This window comes from Carica papaya, chromosome 5 (genome assembly GCF_054855325.1).
Source record: "Carica papaya isolate Zhongbai chromosome 5, ASM5485532v1, whole genome shotgun sequence".
Classification (NCBI taxonomy): domain Eukaryota; kingdom Viridiplantae; phylum Streptophyta; class Magnoliopsida; order Brassicales; family Caricaceae; genus Carica; species Carica papaya.
In genome coordinates this window covers 43,504,159-43,523,787 of record NC_142313.1, presented here as the reverse complement: position 1 = coordinate 43,523,787, position 19,629 = coordinate 43,504,159, and the positions used below count along the sequence as shown (strand labels likewise).

The window sequence follows — 19,629 nt, the reverse complement described above, 5'->3', positions numbered from 1 at the left end:
TTAGTTTTTTTTGCATGTCTGTCTGAGGTTTTCAGTTGCAGCAAAGTATCATTTCCAGTAATAGAGTAGATATGATATATATGTAAAACCATGTCCAGTAGTCATATAATTTATATACTCATGTTCTTTTGGCTTTTGGCATGATAATCATCGGTTTTCTAGATCTTGTGTTTGCATTTCTTGTCTTGGAACATTATAATTGTTAGATAAATTAAGATATTTATTCTTTTCTTTTTCAAATAAAAATTAAGATATTTATTCTTTCCCAACACTGAGCTACAAGAAGAGGCCCTGTCAACAACTAAACAAATAGAGTCTTAGAGATCAAGGAGCATGAAGAGATTCTACGCCAGGATTCTACTACTCTGCTAAATATGGTAATTATCTTAATCGAGATGTAAATTCTGTACTTTGGGGGGTGCTCCCTTAGCACTTTTTTGATATTAATACTACTCTTACTTTTATTTTTAAAAAAAGGATAATTACATCAGGTATAATTGTTATTTTCTTATTTAGTTGTTATTGGAGATGTATTCTTGTTTGTTGGTTCTCCATGCCCATATTTGTGGTTTCAGATTGCAACTAAAAATCTCTCCACTTGCAAACTCGCTCCCTCAAAAATAAGATTTGTTTATTACATATGTTCTGTAGCTATATGTGTCCTCGTGCAGGTATAGAAAAATTTATGTCCTGATGTTTATTGCAGGAAGTGACTTGCTTCAGCCCGTGGTACAGTATAATTGATTTTTAAAAGCTAGATGGTTGGTATGAGCATATATTCATGTAATACAAGTATAGCAGCTTTCTACTGCTTGGGGATTTAGTGAGGATATGTCTATTAAGTGCATAAATTCTCCTTCTTGCACTTTTGCTTCAGCAGCGATTTTTCTTTCTTTTGTTCTCTTTGGAATAAACGGTGTGGCATAATTAGGAAATTGCCAGATAGCCTGTGGGATCAGCCATCAAGCTTCCAATTTTAGCTGATTATTGGCGGTTTAGTTGTGGAAAGTACTATCTTCCTGATGAACCTTTAACAAATTTTACTTTATTTGTGTGCTTATACCAAGAGTTCTATTTTGTGCCTCACAATGGTGTATATTATTAGATGATGGATTAGCATGACAATTCTAGCAGCAATGACTTGTTATGGTAAATCAGAATCATGTCAGGCAGTTTTTCCTAGAGCGCAAGTTGATGGTATTTGAGCTGTTTGGACACATGTATCTATATGGTAATTACAAGTTTCTACTGAGCTGCTTGGACATAGGCATTGATAGGATTATTTGTTGTTTGATTATAACATTAGTACTTTGATAATTTTGATGTAATAATTTTTTCTGAATTTTGTTTTGGAAAGAGAGTGCATTGCTGCAAGGCTGTGTCCTTTTGGAACAACTTAAATTTTTCTTTTGTTAATGGAACAAGTTACATTTTTATGTGTATGATTATGAGCTTCACGGGGTCATTAATATAAAATTTCTATAGAAAGCCATTAATAACACTAATATTCATTTTTGTGTAAAGCTAACACCCCGATACTCAGTTCAGATTCTTTCAGTTTTGAGCTTTAACTTGTATCTGTCTAAACTTGACAGGTTCATAGAGATGGAATGTATGTGATGGAGACTCCTACCAAGAATGGAGAAACATTAAGCTGCAAGGAAGAGAGAGAACAATTCACATTCAAATCATAACTGTTTTCTGCAATCACTTTTCAAGGAAAAGGGATAGTGAACCTCACTGTCTTTCTGTCAACTTCAAAAAAACATCATCATTTACAAGAGGGAAAAATAGAGACATCCTCTGAGACAGGAAAGGTATGCCATCTTCAGCTTTGATTATGCGTCGTATTTGAACATCTTGTGGATACTAATTTACACCAACCCAACAAGCTTCTCACTGAGCTCCCACACCTTTTTAGCCTTCTCTACATCACTGGCCTCCTTGGAGAGCTGGTTCTCAAATGAAGCCGAGTTCTGGTTCCAGCTCCAGTAAACCCCTGATTTTGCCAGGCTCGGATCACTAACCACCTGAGTCAAAACATTTAGCTTAGCACCCAAATATTCACAAATAACATCATTGGAATGTGGGCTTTTCACTGGGAAAAAGCGATGTGTGATAGGATGCTGGCTGTGTGCTCTGGCTCTAGGCCTTGGCACACTCTTAAGTAGTGACATACACACTAAAGAGTGTACTATAAATGATATTTTTTGTTTTATGTTTTTGTAAAATAAGGAAAATTGGCCTTAATTTGGTGCATTATGACGGCATGCTCCACACTTGGAACATTACCAGTATTACCTTAGAAGCGTGTTTTTGTTTCAGGTTTTTTAACTGACCTGTGCTAATCTTTTCCCAGCTTCCTCCTCTGAAACATAGCCTTTGGTGATGTATTTTTGGAAAGGTGGAAATAGAAGCCTGAACAAAGGGATATGCTCCCTGAACAGTCCTGTAGTAGCGATACAACCTGGGTATAGAGATGCAAAGGTTATTCCAGTCTCGTCATGGAAGCGCCTGTGGAATTCTTGCATTGTTAGCATGTTGCAGACTTTGCTGTCTTTGTAGGCCTTGGCACCATCAAACTCTCCTCCGTCTATCATTGGTGCGGTATTTCGTCCATTCAAGCCTCCCGCAAGACCTCTCAAATCTCCAAGGTTAGCTTTTGGTGGCACATTTCCGGCCAGCGTGTTTGTGTTACCTAGAATTGCATTGAGTTAATTGGCTAGTTATTGATGATCATCTTGTGATTAACAATGAGGGTAGCTTTGTACCTGTAATGGAGCCAACAATAATGAGACGCTTAAATGGATAATCTGATTGCTTTAAGTCATCAAGTAGCAGCCTTGAAAGTAGAAAGTGACCGAGATGATTAGTCCCTACGCTAAGTTCAAATCCTTCAGCAGTAAAAGTTGGTTCCTTGGCTGTGGGCAAATAGACAGCAGCATTGCAGACAAGCACATCAAGTGGTCTACCCAGACGACGAAAATTGTCTACAAATTGTCTGACACTGTCAAGGGATGCAAGGTCTAGATGAACAACAGTGTAATCTTCCTTGGCAATGCCAACTGATTTAGCTGCCCTCTCGGCTTTGAGAAAATTTCTACATGCCATGATTATGTGCCATTTGCCTGTGTCCGCTAGGGCCTTTGCGGTTGCTAGACCCAATCCAGATGAGGCTCCAGTGATTATCACAGTTCCCTTACTCATTGTCTTCTTTCCGTCTGGTGCAGACTCGGTTATTGCTGGGGTGGTTGCTGTCTGGGCTCTAATGGTTCCAAAAGGTAGGTGCCCTTTTCTGTGTTCCTGCAGGGTAAAAGCCTTTCCTTTCAATAACATTCAAATTGATTTAGAAGATATTTGCGATTATCACAGTACCCTGAATATTACTGGTACTCCAGCATACCAGCTTATTGCTGTTTCTCTTACTCTTGCACTCACTCTTATCCTAGTATTTGTTCTACACTCTTATCACAGCTTATTTCCCTTGAAAAAATGAGACTTTGTCATTAAGCTCTAGCTAAGTTAAACTAAGTTAAAGTTTTCTTGCTTATACGAGAATCTAGCTCTAGCATTACAGACACTATAAAAGAAAATGCATAATAATTTGTTTAATGTGGAGATCTGTAGGATTTTGGTTACCTTGGCCATTGTTAATGAAGGGTTGAATTCAGTTTTGCTGGAGTTTGAGACACAAGTGCCAAACAAGCTTGTCTCTTTAAGAGAAGCATTGCACTTACCCTGCCAACACAACACCATGAAATCAATGAGAAGTTAACCCAGAAGAATCCCTGAGAAGCAGAAGCAAAACCCAGAAGCTGAAGCAGGAGCAAAACCCAGAAGCAGAAGCATACCTCTTTGTGAATTGTAACAGTAGACGGAAGAAGGGAGGTTGCCTGGAGAGCCATGAGGATATAGGAAGGTACCTTTCTATTCTGTAGTGGAGCCAATTAAAAGGTTTTTTGTTGAGTGATGTTATGATTTATTTGAAGATGCAGAGATAAGGTGGGAAGAAGATGGAGCTCGCTGATAACAAAGTTTTGACATGTTGGCAGGTCAATTGTGTCATCCAATCAGGTTTTTCAGTTTTGGATATGGTGTGATTATTTGTTTTGTTTGTTGGAATTTGCTTGCACAGTCCAGAGCCTTCTGCTTTTTCTTTCTGTGCTTTTGGGTTGGGCTTCAGCTTTTGGGCTCACACTGATGCTGTCTGTACTTTTTCTTCAAAAAAAAAAAAGCACTTAAATTGTACATATCAGAAGTTCATTGAAAAGGAATTATGTAATGATCATAACATATATATATATATAGACTACATACATATGTAATAGAAGGGTAAATTACAGTTACTACAATTTTTGACTAAATTTAGAATCAAAATTTACTTGAAATTTGGATGAGGTGGTACTTCTCTACCCTTAATAAGTTGGAAGATGAATGTTTGACTTTTGTTTGGTATAAAAGTAATATATATATATATATATATATTACGGTGTATTAAAAAAATTAAAATTAAACTTGATTTAAATATTTTACAAAAGATGTTTTCTTGTCCGAATTGAATTTATACAACATGAATGGAACAATTTGGATATTATTGTCTGAAATAAACTAATTATCCTACAAGATACTTGGAAAAAGCAGATGAATTGATATGAACAGCAGCATTAGATTACAACTGAGTTCCTACCAAGATTTACTCGGCAAAATCATATATATATATATGTATACATATATATATGTATATATGTATTATATATATGTATATGTAAGTTTTGCTAAATGCCAAAGGCATCTTTGTCTTTTGACTCCCAATGACTTCAATCTTTCATGCCTATCCACTTTTATATATATATATATATATATATATATATATATATGTATATGTATATGCAGAAGTAGATTGTCACAAGCACACCCCTTCAAGACCACGTCACATTTGGTTGAACCAATGCATAGTTATCTAACGTGTCTGCTTATGCATCTTTACTTATTTTATTATTAAAATGTTAAATCGGGTTTTTTTTTTAATCTAATTACTTTAATTAAAATAATTAAATAATTATAAAAATATAATAAATTCGTTAAAATTTATTTTAAATTATCGTAGTACTGTCGACATATTAAATTAAATATTATAAGTCACTCATCATCAATTCATAATTTAATAAATTTATTAAAATTTAATTTAAAGTTTATTAGTAAGTTGAACTTCTTATTTCAACCGAAGAAAATAGTATTTACAGATTATCGGTTTATAATATATTCATAAAATTATAAATTTTACGTTTTTAATAAAATTTAAATTATTGTTAATAAATAAATATAAATACACGTATTTGTGCATTTTTTATATATTTTTTAATTATTTTATTATATTAAAAATATACATTAATTAAACTAGAGTCATTTTTTATTAATTTCTCAAAGTTTGAAATCAATTAGTAATTAATTAAAGTCAATGTTTAATCACTTGAACACAAGTGGATTAGAAGAATTTATAAATATAATTTTGTTCAATAATTTTCTTATAAAAAATTTAAAATAAATTAATAATATTAATATAATCTTCAAACTCACTCAAGACAAATTATTATTTAATTTAATAATTAAAATTTTATCAAATTTTCTAATATCTTATAAATTATATCGGTTTAGATAATAAAAATACATATAATTGTTGAATTATAAGAATTTGAATTTAAAAATTTAATAATAAATTTGAGTTTGAAAAGTTATCGAATTAGTAGTGTTTAAACGTATGATATTATAAATTAGTATTAGAGTACGTGTTAGTTTAATAATCTCCGTTAATACGATCTTAAATCTTATAAGTATTTAGATTATAATTTATAATTGTGTAATATGTAATATGTAATTTTGAAGAAGACATAAATTATTTCATATCACACATTTTGAATAGATTAAAAGCCAAAACACACACATGTATATATATATATATATTTTGGGTTGATCGTTATCGTGCCGTCACAGATTATATGATCTCATGGGCCGGTGACTGGGCCCAGCTTTCACCATCATTAAGCAAAACAAATTAATAATAATTTAATCCTAATTAAATAAAAGCTTAATCATAACTAATTAACAACATTAATCTTGGATTAGCTCTTTAATTTATTAATTAAATAATTTAATTTATATCACGCAACATATTCTATTTATTTGGTTTGATTCCCAGACAAGAAGCACTTCTTCTTGCAAAGAAGATAAAGAAGGTGATATTAATCTTCTGCATCTATACATTATAAATTCTCACTATCGTTATTAATTTATACGGTCGGTTGGATCGAGTTTATATTTATTCGTTTATAAGAGATTGTATATTCAAATCAGATTTACGAATTCTGGGTTGTGTATGTATTATCTAATTCGGAAACATGTAATAGGTGTTGCAGATACTAAACATGAATGAACAGCATAATTAGCAGTAAAAGAAATTACAACTGGGTGGAGAGACAATAACATTGTGAGTAATAATTCTGCTGCTGAATATATAGATATGCATATATATATATATATATAATATATAACCAAATATGCTGTTCATAAAAGCAGATATTACAAGAAGAAGATCACAATAGTAAATTTACAAAACTGCCCACAAATTGGCACCATGCCAACATTCACTGAACAGAAAAACAAAGTCAGTGATGGATATGGACCATGGAGATCACAAAACTGTCTCCATCTTCTTCCTGGTCCTGCCACTACATACATGCATACATATATATATATATATAATATATAAATATAATAAGCAAACACTAAAATCAAAATTCCACAAGTAAAAATGTAGAAAGTCTATGAAGCTAAACTTGCCACTACCAAAACAAGAAGGCCTAGAAATATGCAGCCAGCAGATTGGAGTGGAAGTAGAATCTAAAAACCTGAAATTCAAACTGGGTTGGGAAAGGAGAAATCAAACAACTAAAAGGTTGGTTCTTGAAAAGTCTGCAACCTGGAAAATGAAGGAAAAATTTTTGACGAGTAAGAAGAAGTCTAGTCTGTAAATCAGAGGTTGGTGGAATGAAAAATCTGCAACCAGTTAGGGAGAAAAACAAAAATCTGACGGGTTTGATTGACAGGAAGAGATCAAGATCAATCCTGATCTTTCCAGAAGAAAGGTCTCATGGGACAGGAAGAGGAAGAAGAAGAAGAAGCAGAGCCTGTATTATCTTGCTCTCTGTAATTGTGAGTTTGTTCATGTTGACTCATGAATTCTTGTTCCTGAAAACCCAGATTTGAAGGAAAGAGAAGATTACTGGTAGTGTCTAAATCATCCCATACAGGACTTCCAGGACCCCAGCCCGCTGGAATTGAATTAAACCAAGCTTCTGCCACGGCTCCCCAAGCCAGCTCCTGATTATCCCCTGCACCAGAACCTTGTACTTCGTCATTCGCCGTAGCTTCACTCGACCCAATTCCTGAATCACTGTCAGGATTATCCTCCTGCGGCGGCGGAGGCGGCGGCGGCGGCGGCGGCGGCATGGTTTCAGTGGTGGAAATCTGGAGAGTTGGGAAAGAAGAAGCTGCTGAACATGATGGTGTGGAAGCTGATTTCTCCTTGTTGAAAAACCGCTCAGGGAAATTTAGTCTGGCATTTTCGCCTCTCAACTTGAAGGCTTCACGGTCGTAGGCCATGGCAGCGTCTTCCGCTGTGTCAAATGTGCCGAGCCAGAGACGAGTCCTGTTGCGAGGAAGACGAATCTCGGCTACCCATTTTCCCCAATGCCGTTGCCGTACTCCTCTGTAAAGCTTCGTGGTGTTTAATGGCTGTAATGTTGGTCGAAACAATGGCCGATTATCTTGACCAAATCTGTTCATCATCATCATCATCCTCCCTCTCGGACTCGGATTCAATGCATTACTCCAGTACTGAAGAAGCTGTTGTTGCTGATGTTGGCCCGCCATGGGTGATTCTCCTGTAAAAAATGGAGGATAACCGAGATTTCCATGTTGAGGACCGAAAGAAATCATGTGTTGCTGGTTCTGATGAGGTTGAAACGGTGAGTGAAAAGCAGGGAGTTGAGAAGAAGACGAAGTTGGAAACTGTTGAGGAAGATTAAATGGTCGTTGAGATGAATCGAAAGCGAAAGGAAACATAGGGGGAAAACCAGAAGGAGGAGGAGGAGGAGGAGAGTTGCAGAGAGTTAGAGATGGATCATGGCCGCCATGACGGTCAGGGCTACGAATCTTTTTCAGAGGCCTATCAGACATGGAAGATTCATCAAAAACTGTCTTCCATTGTCTTCTCTCCAAACTCAACTCAAGATCTTCTTCAACTTTCCTGTCAATCTCCCATACCTGATCTTCTTCTTTTCCCATCATCGTCTCTGGTTCGTCAACACAAACACCCTTCTTGGATTTCCCACTCTTATTTCCCGCTTCCATGAATTGACACACAAGATATCAAAAACAAAAACAATAGATTCGAAAAATACCCAGATCAGATTTCGGCCTAAAGATTATAAAAAAAAAAAAAAAAAGACAAAAGACCGAATTTTTCAACAAAAAAAAATGAAAAAAACAGAATCTGATGGATAAATTCGAAAATTTAAAACCACCCACTCATCAAAATCTATGAGTAAAAACCAAACGGAGAACAGAGAGTGAACCAAATCCAGAAGGGGTTTGTTGTTGTCTTCTTCTTCTTCTTCAAGTGATTTTGGTGGTTGTTGGAGTAAGGTTGACAGATTTTTTTGCAGAGAGAGCGGGGAGGGTGGAGAGATTTTTATGTTTTGAGAGACGAAGGGACGCGAGAGAGGGTTTATAAGAGAGAAGGGGAGAAGAGGAAAAGATTTTTTGTCTCCTTTTTTTTTAATTTTTAATTTTTTTTAAAAAAGAAAATGGAAGAGGAAAGTAGAGAATTTGTTTAGGTGTTCTGGTTGGTTGGTTGGTTTTGGTTGGGCCCCACACGGATTAGTCCACGTTTTTGCATTGCTTCCACTCTAATTTTATTTTCTTTTTTAATTTTATTTAATTTTTAATTTTTAACTATTTATTATATATATATATATATGTTTGTGTATATACACATTAACACTATTTTTTATTAAGGTATAAATATTTTTTAATAACTTAAATATTTTTTTCTATTTATTATTTATTTTTATTCAATTTAATCTCTATTCTAATTTTTTGTTAATTCTATCTCTATGTTAAATTTATTATATTAAATCTGAACTAATTCAGATCATTCAATTTTTTTTAAAAAAATTTTAGAATAGTTCAATTCAGTTTATATTTAATTTTTTTTCATCAAATATCACGGGATGTCTGATATAATATTTTATATAAAAAAATTAATTAATTAAAAATATTATTTATCAAAATCAATGATAATTGATATAAAATATTTTTTAAAAATATATAAATTATTGTAATAAAAAAAATGAAGATAATAACCAAATCAAATGAAAAAATAATATAGAAACAAAAAAAAGTATTTTGACCTTTAATTAATCAAATAACACATATACACGTATCATAATATAATTTTTTATACATATAAAAACATACAACTCAATTTGAATTTATAATTTTTTATAGAATATATATATATATATAAATTATTTAAATAAAAGTTTATATAAAAAAAATATAAAATGATGAAGATGCAGACAAGGCAGGGATTTTGAAGAGGTACAATTAATAAAAGACATGGTTTATATATTTATATGATTTGTTTGCTGACGTGGCAAAATATGATTGGCGGCTGCATATCAAAATATGCATGCATTTGACATTTATCACATATGCATATTTTCTATAGCACTACACCAAAAAAAATACAAAAATGCATTACTATCTTTATATACCCAAATTTTTAATTTAATTTTTGTTGATAGCATTTTGAGAATAAAAATTAAATAAATTCACTTAAAAAAAAATTTTTTTGAAGACAAATTTAATTCTAGCAAGAAAAAATAAATAAATTCAATTTTAAATTTATTCAAAGAAAATTTTAATTTTAGGGAGAAAAAATTGAACCCAAAAAAAAATATATATTCTTAATTCTATAATGAGAGAAAAAACATATAGTATTTTTAATAACAGCGATCGGTGATGGTTTTAAAGTCAAAAATTACGGTATATAATTTTTTAAAAAATAATTTTAATTTTTATTAAAAATTTACACTTGAAATCTCAAAAATTATTTTTACTAAATATAACATATGTTTTTTTTTTTAACTTTTACAATCATTTTTACCAAAATTAAAATTTACTTTTAATAGATTTAAAATGAAAATATTTTTTAAAAAAATAATTTTGATTTTTATTAAAAATTTCAAAAAATATTTTTATATTTTTTTGTAATAAAAATATTTTTTATAATTATGTTTATTATATACTAAGAAAAATATTGACTAAAAATATTTCAAATTTAATAGATACTTAGTATTTGGTCATAGCTAGAACATTTGAAATCTTGATTAGCTTTATGATGTTACCTTGCTATTCAATCTATTAAATTTTTTTTTTCTTGATTAACCAAACAAAAATCTCGTGTAACATATGAACATGATGAGTTGATTTAGGAATACTCCCAAAATCTTGGGTGTGCATACATATATACATATATATATATATATGTATGTATGAGGGTGTACGTGTGTGTATAGATATCCACACCCAATTAAGGAGGTTGGGAATTGGTCTCGTCAATTTGACTTATTGGATCTCTAATTGCACCTACATTGGGGAATCAAAACCGACCAAATTTGAAAACCATATCCCAAATTAAACCCAAAAATCACCACCTCTACTACGTTCATTGTATTATATACCTACATATTATTCTCTATTTGTTCATTTCTAATTGAACGTTTATGATGCCATTTTCACAAAACTAATTTTTACTAACCCCCCCAATTACATCTATCATTTTTATATATTTATTTGATGATTCATTGATGATTAGGTACCATAATTTTGTTGTATTTACACACGGGTGGCGAAATTGTTTTTTTTTTTTTTATAAAAAAATATCTCACAATTATTTTGATATTGACAGTTACCTTTACGAGAAAATGTTGGGAGTTTTAGGTATCCAAAAAGATACGATTCCATTTCCAATAGTAAGTTTATGAATCATATGTATATATATAACTTAATAATGAGTTGATTATATAGACTAAAATTACCCACCTAACAAAACCTAATATTGTAAAAGTTCAGAACTTAAATGAAAATAAAATTGTAAATAAAATACGGAAACGAAATAATAGAGTTATGATTTACATTCCTTACACAATACTTTAGAATGTCCAATAAGAGTATGAGAATCTCCATTCTAAACGAACGAACGAAAATTAAAGAAATAAACGAAAGACAAATAACTAAGTAATCCTATGACGACCTTCATTACCTCTTGAATGGAGTGCGGGTGTGGTGAACTATTTACAACCTCCTTGTTGATCGGAATCTAAATATTGATCTTCTTGATATGAAATAGTTAATGAAATGGTGAACTACACAACCCCACTAAGAATATCACAATAATCACATATATGAAAAATTGAAGATTGGTAAAAATTAGAAAAACAACCAATGAAACCCTTAATTTAATGTAAATTAATCCCTATGTATCAGGCCCGTCTGCCCTTTTTCGTGTACTCAATAGGTTTTTCTCATACGGATTTTCATCAACATAACAATCAATCATGCAATAACTATATCTCATTTTATATTCACAATTCACTTAAACAACAATATAGTTTAACATAGCCAAATAACTAATTACCAAAATACTAGCACGCAATGCAGAGAAAAAAAATAATAAAATAACCCAAAAAAATCCTAAAAACCATCAATTGAGTTACGCACAGTATAATAGTAAATAAATATAGGTAATACAAAAAAATAAATAGAAAATCAAAACGACTGTGAACTAACCGATTTCGGCTCCATTAATAACTTGTAATTATTTTTAAGGTTATCTAGTTTTTCATAAAAAAAAACACCAAATTATTAATTATTAAGCCTTAATTTACTGTAACAGAGAAAAAGGTGAGAGATCCTTACCCAAAACGGTGTTCAAAATATTGAACTTTCTACTGTGCCTACTGGCAGTCCTCAGATTTTTTGAATTTTTATGCGGAGATTAAAACATGCTTCACGTACTTGAAAATATTTCAAAAAATTCAAAATCGGTATTAAAAATCATTTTCGGCAAATTTGGAGTTTCGGCACGGTGGCAGTTCGCCTTAGCCTAGCCATTTTCGGCCAATTTTGGCTGGTTTCGGCCGTCTTTATATATATCCCTACGAAAAAAATACATTAGGGGACCTCAGTTAGCCAAAAAAATTAAAAAACGGAAACATACCAGTGGTGGAGTTTTTCGGGTGCGGCGGCTCTATCAGCTCACCTTCGCAATTGGGATTTTTTTTTCTGGTCAACCTGTAAAAAATATAATGGTGAAAAAATTGCGCAAAACAAAAAACAAAAAACAAAAAACAAAAAGGGGCTCATCGGAGAAGGTTGCGGGTTTTACTCGCAGTTTTTGGCTCACTCGCTGCTTGTTTTGCTCTGATATGTCCACAGGGGTGCTCAAAATCGAATTCCAAGTGGGTAGGGGAATTTTTACTTTTTTCGGCGGTCAGAGATGGCTCCGGTGCGGCGGCGGTTAGCGGTCGGCTACCTTCTCCAGCAACTGGTTTTTCTTCTCTGGTGGGAGGCTGACAATTAGGGTTTGGATTTAGTGTGATGCGAAATATTTATACCAATCTCGCATTAATGTAGACCGTTCATCATATTTTATCTCGACTGGTTGATCGCGCCTAAGGAGAAAACGAATCTAAACTGTTCATCATATTTGATATCGACCGTCCGATCATATTTAAGAAGTAAATAAATCTGGACTGTTCATCACGACTTGATCTCAACCATCCATTTGTGTTTAAAGGGAGAACAAATCCGAGTCATCCACGGGCGAGGGATCCTGAACTATTCCATCGCGGCGCACGCAGATCGCCCCGTGTGGCACTGACGTCAGCACACCTTACCATGCAGCGTGCTTCGGTTCATCATGGTTGCTGACTGGGCGATCCTACGTGACAAATTTTTTTTATTTACACTATGATCTCCAGTTTCTGATTTTTCTTTCAAAAATACTATTCGAACCCAAATTTTCACCCATTTTTTTCAAACTTATTTTCAATTTCATTTATATCCTATTTTTTTCATAAATTCAACAAAAATTAAATAAATTAATTTAAAAATAAACTTTTTTTTATATATTTAAAATGTCAAAATTAATTCTGGATCAAATTTCAGGCCAAGGTATTACAAATCTCCCCCCTCTAAAAGAAATTTAGTCCCTCAAAATTGTCTTCCTCTCACTCAATCAAACAGTTGGGGATACTGGGCTCTGAAGTCTGATTCTAACTCTCATGTGGCCTTTTCTTGTGTGTGATTCTTCCGTAGGACCTTAACAAATGAAATTTTTCGGTTGCGATGTACTCTGCTATTTCGGTCCACAATACCCACCGGTACCTCCTCATAAGATAGATTCTCTTAGAGTGAAAGAGACTCGTGAACCAAAATGTGAGAGGGATCCAAGTTGTATTTGCGTAGCATGGACATATGAAACACATTATGTACTCTACATAATTCTGGAGGTAGTATCAGTCTGTAAGCGGTGGTATCAATTCTGTATAAGATCTATAATGGCCCAATGAACTGAAAATTTAGTTTTCCTTTCTTACCAAACCTACTGATTCCCATAAAAAAGGTGACCTTAAGGAACACTCGATCACCTTTATCAAATTCCAAATCTCTCCTTCAGGTGTATGTATAACTCTTCTGTCTGCTCTGAGTCGTCTAGATTTTCTTCCTGATCTCAACTATTTTGGCTGTAATCTCCTCCACAAGATCTTAGTTGAATAATTTTCTATCACTCATCTCTTCCCAACAAATCGACAATCTGTAGGGACGACCATACAGTGCCTCGTTAGGAGTTATGTCGATACTTGCTTGGTAATTGTTATTTTATGTGAACTTTATTAAGGGTAAATGATCATACAAATGGCCCCCGAAGTCAAGAATACAAGTTTAGAGCATATCCTCCAGTGTGTGAATCGTCCTTTCTAATTGTCCTTCGGTTTGAGGGTGGAATGCAGTACTAAGAAATAATTTCATTCACATGACTTGTTGAAAACTAGATCAAAACCAAAAAGTGAATCTGGGATCCCTGTCGAATATTACTGTCACTGCCATTCTATGTAACCTGACTACCTCCCGAATATACATTCTTACTACCTTGTTTAAGAGGTCAGTCATCTTGATGGCCAAGAAGTGAGAAGACTTGGTGAGCCGATCAATAATTACCCAAATAACGTCATGTCCCAAGCATGCCATAGGTAATTCTATCACGAAATCTATTGTGATGTGTTCCCACTTATACACCGGAATCGGTAATGGCTGAAGTAGCCCACTTGGGTGTTGATGCTCTGTCTTGACCTGCTGACATACTAGACATATGAAAACAAAGTCGATCATCTCTCTTTTCATCCTGTTCCACCAAAATCAGAGTGGCATATTTTGATACATTTTAGTGCTTCGGGGATGCATGATAAACTTTAAGATACGAGACTCTGTCATGATGTCCTTTTAGAGTTTACTGTCACATGGAATACACATCATGTCCTAAAATCTGAGCAACCCATCGATAGATACTCAAAATTCTGAATTTATTCCATGTTCTGCATCTTTTCTGAGAGCTGATAGAGTGGAATCGGCGGATTGAGCTTCATTTATTCTCTAGATCAACTCAGGTTGAATAGTTAGGTGGGCCAAATATGTAACTCTCTTCAGGTTCTGAAGTCATATTTGTTGTGTGGCCTCTATTACTTTGCATTCTGAAAGCATTAGGTGAGCTAACATATATGCACTTTTCTATTGAGTGCGTCGGCTATCACATTTGCCTTACTTAGGTGATACAAAATGTTGCAATCGTAGTTTTTAAAGAGTTCTATCCATTGTCTCTGACACATGTTGAGATCTTTCTGAGTGAATATTAAAGTAGGATGTTCTTGCAAAAGTAGATGAGTTTAGTCTTTTGTATCTCTCAATGTAGCATGGGTAGAACTGGGTCCCATTGAAGAGGGACTAAATTGTGCTGGGGAGGGACCGGATGGCCCTGTGGTGGTATTGAATGATACGGCGGAGCCACCAAATTGTACTGTGGCGGTGCCGGGTGATACTGTGAAAGAGTAAAATTGTACTAGGGTGGCTCAAGATCCTCTCACTACAGGGTTGGCTCAAACTGTGGCAGCAGAAGAGGGTCAGGTAGCTCCCTCATTTCCTCTCGGGTATGTTGAGCAGCGATGAATCTCTCTAGCATTTCAAATAATCGGTCGACATCCTCTCGAAGCGAACCTTCCCAAACTGCTCGGTTTAGTGGAGGTCTTTCTCTTCTCATCTATTTGTACTTACATTTCACAAGGAATAGTTGAGCGATAATCCATTTTTTTTGTGTTTTTTTAGGTCTTTGTGTGAGTAATGATTCCAAGGAACGCGGCTCTAATACCAATTGTAAATATCTAGAACTTAAATTGAAATAAAGTCATAAATTAAATACGGAAGCAAAATAATAGAGTTAGGGTTTACATTCATTACACAATACTTTAAAATGCCCAATATGGCTATGAGAATATCTTTTTAAAAGAATAAACGAAAATCAAAGAAATAAATAAAAGACAAATAACTAAGCAATTCTACGACGACGTTCACTAGCTCTTGAAGGAAGTCCGAGTAGTGAACTATTCACAACCTCCTTATTGATCGAGATCTAGATCTTATTCCTCTTGATATGAAATATTTAATTAAGGGGTGAGCTACACTAGTCCAGTAAGAATATCACACTAATCACAGATACGGAAAATTGAAGATTGGTAAAAATTATAAAAATAACCAATGAGCCCTTAATTTAATGTAAATTCATTTACTATAAAGAAAATTATTTATTCCATATTATATAACAAGTCTTTCCTAACAATAACTTATAAAAACTCATATTCATATACTATTATTTATTACATATAAGATGACAAGAAATAATCATTTTATATTTTTACCCACTTACTGGTACCATTGGGGTCCATAGAAATGTCATCCTACTCGTGAACCCAATATCCAATGAAATAATTAATCGATCGTCCACATACATTTTCTAGTAATGGGCACAAAATATTTCACTACCTCAATATCCTGTCCGATATAAAGGTGAACCATATCTTCCAAACCTTACTGGTAAGGGACTTCCCAGCCCTGTCTGACTGAGGTAACGTTCACGGTAGAGTTCCCTATGTACCGAGTCCGTTCGCCCTTTCTCGAGTACCTAGTAAGTCTTTCCCATACAGATTTTCATTAGCATAACAATCAACCATGTAATAACTATATTTTATTTTATACTCACCATTAACTTAAACAACAATATAATTTAACACAGCCAAATAATCAATGACCAAAATACTGGCACGTAATGCAGGGGAAACAAATAACAAAATAACCCAAAAAAATCCTAAAAATCGTCAATTGAGTTACGCAAAGTATAATAGTAAATAAATATAGGCAACACAAAAAAATAAATAAGAAATCAAAATGACTGTGAACTAACCAGTTCTGGCGCTACTAGTGACTTGTAATTATTTTTAAGAATCTCTAATTTTTCATAAAAATACTAAATTATTAATTATTAAGCCTTAATTTACCATAACAGAGAAAATAATGAGGGATCCTTATCCGAATCGGTATTCAAAATACTCAATTTTCTACTGCGCCTACTGGCGGTTCCTGGGTTTTCTAAATTTTTCTGTGGAGATTAAAACACGCTTCACGTACTTAAAAATACCCCAAAAAATTCAAAATCAATGTTAAAAATACTTTCCATCCAATTTTTTTGGGTTCTGGCACGACGGCGGTTCATCTTGGCCTAACCGTTTTCAGTTGGTTTTGGCTGGTTTCGATTGCCTTTATACATATCCCTATGAAAAAACATGTTAAGGGTCTCGGTTGGCTGAAAAAATTAAAAAATGAAAAAGTACCAGTGGTGGAGTTTTTTGGGTGCGGCAGCTTTCCCGATTCACCTTCGCGGCTGAGTATTTTTCTTCGATCAACCTGTAAAAAACAGAACGGTGAACACAACAGTGAAAAAATCGCACGAAATGAAAATAGGAAGGGGTTCATCGAAGGTGGTTGCGGGTTTTGCCTGCATCGGTGCCACTGAGCTTTGTCCGCAGTTTCCAGCTCACCCACTGCTCATTTTGCTTCGATTTGGTCATGGGGGTGCTCAAAATTAAATTCTGAGCGGATAAGAGAACTTTTACGTTTTTTGGTGGTCGGAGGTGGCTCTGGCGCAACGGCCGATGGCGGGCGGCTCCCTTCTCTGGCGACTGGTTCTTCTTCTCCGACGAGAGGCTGGCAGTTAAAGTTTGGATTCGGTGTGATGCAAAATATTTATATCCGTCTTGCGTTAATCTGGACTGTTCGTCGCATTTGATCTCGATCGTTCGATCACGTTTAAAGAGAAAATGAATATGTATAATGCATCGCGATTTGATCTCGATCGTTCGAACGTGTTTAAAGAAGAAATGAATTTGAACCGTTCATCATGTTTAATTATGATCGTCTGATTGCGGCTGAGGAGAGAATGGATCTTGACCGTCCACGCACAAGGGAACGATTCAAGACCATCTGATCGCGAGGCACACGGACCGGTTCGTCGAGACTGGTGACTAGGCGGTCTTACGTGGTGTAATTTTTTTTAATTATGTTTTGAGCCTCAGTTTTTGATATTTCTTTCAAAAACATCCTCCAAACCTAAATTTTCACATTTTTTTTAAAATTATTTTCAATTTCACCATCAACCTATTTTTTTTTCTTCATAATTTTACATTAAATTAAATTTTATTAATTTTAAAAATAAATTTTTATATTTTTTTAATATTAAAATTAATCTCGAACCAAATTTTGAATTCATATATTACATGTAACATATTGCGGGTTATGACAACCTTCAATAATCGAAAATAAGACATTGTGCACTAAAAATTAAGTTACTCCACCGATATTTTTGGGTAAAAATTTAAATATTTCAATAATAACGTAATATTTACACAATAATAACAATACAATCAAGGCAACAATATAATTAATATCTTATACTAATATATATAGTACAACTCAAGCTCATACACCCATAAAGATATACAGAAAATTAATTACATGTTAAATTACAACAAGATTAAACTAAAGTAAGAGATGTAAAAAAGTTGAATGAAAATTAAAATAGTAATTTTTTTTTTTTTTGTTAGGAGAGAAGAGTCAATCAGGACGTATTTGGTCAGCATAAACAGAAAATGATCCACGTTAGGGCAACACTTTCGGTGGGTGAAGAAGAAGAGGAAGAAGAAGAAGAAGAAGAAGAAGAAGAAGAAGAAGATAAGTGAAAGAAATAAAAAAATAGGAAACCAAAAAGTCAAACAGCACAAGCATGTTGTTTCCTTATTTGACCAAAAGTCGGTGAGAATCGGCACGTGTCGGTGGTCCACCCAATCACTGCTTCCCACATCATCATTCCCCTCCCCCAACCTTTTTTTTTTTTTTTTTTTAAATTTAATTTATAATTTCCAATATTACTTTATATATACGGCGTTTACCTCCCCCCCCATGAAATATCTAATGCTTCATAATTATTATTTTTGAATAAAATAAGGTTGCTTGTTTTCTAATAAACCTTTGGATTGTTATGTTATATAATATATATATTATATATATTATAAATATTTCAATTCTATACTCACCACGGTAAATTTATAATACATTTATAAAATAATAAAATTTAAATCATTACTAAAATTTAAATTTATGATTTTTTAATAAAATATGAAAATTTTAATTATTAAATTATTTATATTATTAATATATATTTTTAATATTTAATTATAATCTATTTGAATAATTAGCATTGAGTGTATAAAAAATAAATAAATAAATAATAGATTACACCACCCATTATCAATTATATATGTATATATCTTCCCCAAAAATATTTTTTTCATTCATTAGAGTAAATATATATATAATATTTCCAAAAGGTGTAAATATTATTATACAAAAATGAAAATTTTAACATGTAAATATACAAACAGGTAATCTAGTAGGTGGCACGATAAATTTTATGAGTACTTCATACATATATATATATATATGTGTGTGTGTGTATATATGATTAAGTCTTCCTAACTAAAAAAGGAAAATAGATCACTAGTTTCAGTATCAAAAGCTTATATTAACTATATATATATATATATATATGTATATCTCAGAAAAATTATATATTTATATGTAGCTTCATATATATATACATATATATATATATGTTTACACATATATTGACTCTGAAGAGCTCTTTAAAAAAGATGGGAAGAGAAGTGAAGCTCACTTCCCTTCCCATTTCATGAGTAGAAGCACAACAAGAAGATAATATATTAAAGGAAGTCAATTATTTTTTTTTAAAAAAAAAGAGAAAGTCAACTTGATTAGAATATAAGACATGATATATTTATATTCTTCAAAACCTATATATACATCTTAATCATGGTATTGATA

The 19,629-nt window shown here is 33.0% G+C and overlaps 2 protein-coding genes and 1 long non-coding RNA gene across 4 annotated transcripts; 1 reads left to right on the top strand and 2 right to left on the bottom strand.

The window, feature by feature from the left end:
- Positions 1-385: 385 nt before the first annotated feature.
- LOC148266143 (uncharacterized) lies at positions 386-1,835 on the top strand. The gene is made up of 2 exons (XR_015819497.1): positions 386-1,231; positions 1,596-1,835. It is a non-coding gene; the product is annotated as an uncharacterized LOC148266143 (long non-coding RNA).
- On the bottom strand, positions 1,493-4,073 carry LOC110817024 (protochlorophyllide oxidoreductase C). Of its 2 annotated transcripts, XR_015819496.1 has the most exons (6): positions 3,852-4,073; positions 3,640-3,738; positions 2,772-3,303; positions 2,340-2,698; positions 1,737-2,030; positions 1,493-1,654 (listed from the first exon to the last, which is right to left on the bottom strand). XR_015819496.1 is itself a non-coding variant. In XM_022045414.2 (5 exons), the coding sequence occupies exons 1-5, from the start codon at positions 3,903-3,905 to the stop codon at positions 1,875-1,877; spliced, it is 1,200 nt and encodes a 399-aa protein (XP_021901106.1). In that variant the 5' UTR covers positions 3,906-4,073; the 3' UTR covers positions 1,656-1,874. The 2 variants fall into 2 exon arrangements, 1 of the variants encoding a protein (XP_021901106.1); XM_022045414.2 differs by lacking the exon at positions 1,493-1,654 and having other exon boundaries at positions 1,656-2,030.
- A 2,472-nt stretch (positions 4,074-6,545) lies between these two features.
- Positions 6,546-8,799, bottom strand: LOC110817045 (ethylene-responsive transcription factor ERF054). The gene has a single exon (XM_022045445.2). The coding sequence runs from the start codon at positions 8,407-8,409 to the stop codon at positions 7,117-7,119; it is 1,293 nt and encodes a 430-aa protein (XP_021901137.2). The 5' UTR covers positions 8,410-8,799; the 3' UTR covers positions 6,546-7,116.
- Between the last annotated feature and the right edge of the window lie 10,830 nt (positions 8,800-19,629).

Coding starts and splice junctions, on each gene's coding strand:
- LOC110817024 (XM_022045414.2), bottom strand. CDS start 3,905: ATGGCTCTCCAGGCAACCTCCCTTCTTCCGTCTACTGTTACAATTCAC. Junction 3,304..3,639: donor CTTCATTAACAATGGCCAAG/GTAACCAAAATC, acceptor TTTACCCTGCAG/GAACACAGAAAAGGGCACCT. Junction 2,031..2,339: donor CTGGGAAAAGATTAGCACAG/GTCAGTTAAAAA, acceptor GTTTTGACTCAG/GTGGTTAGTGATCCGAGCCT.
- LOC110817045 (XM_022045445.2), bottom strand. CDS start 8,409: ATGGAAGCGGGAAATAAGAGTGGGAAATCCAAGAAGGGTGTTTGTGTT.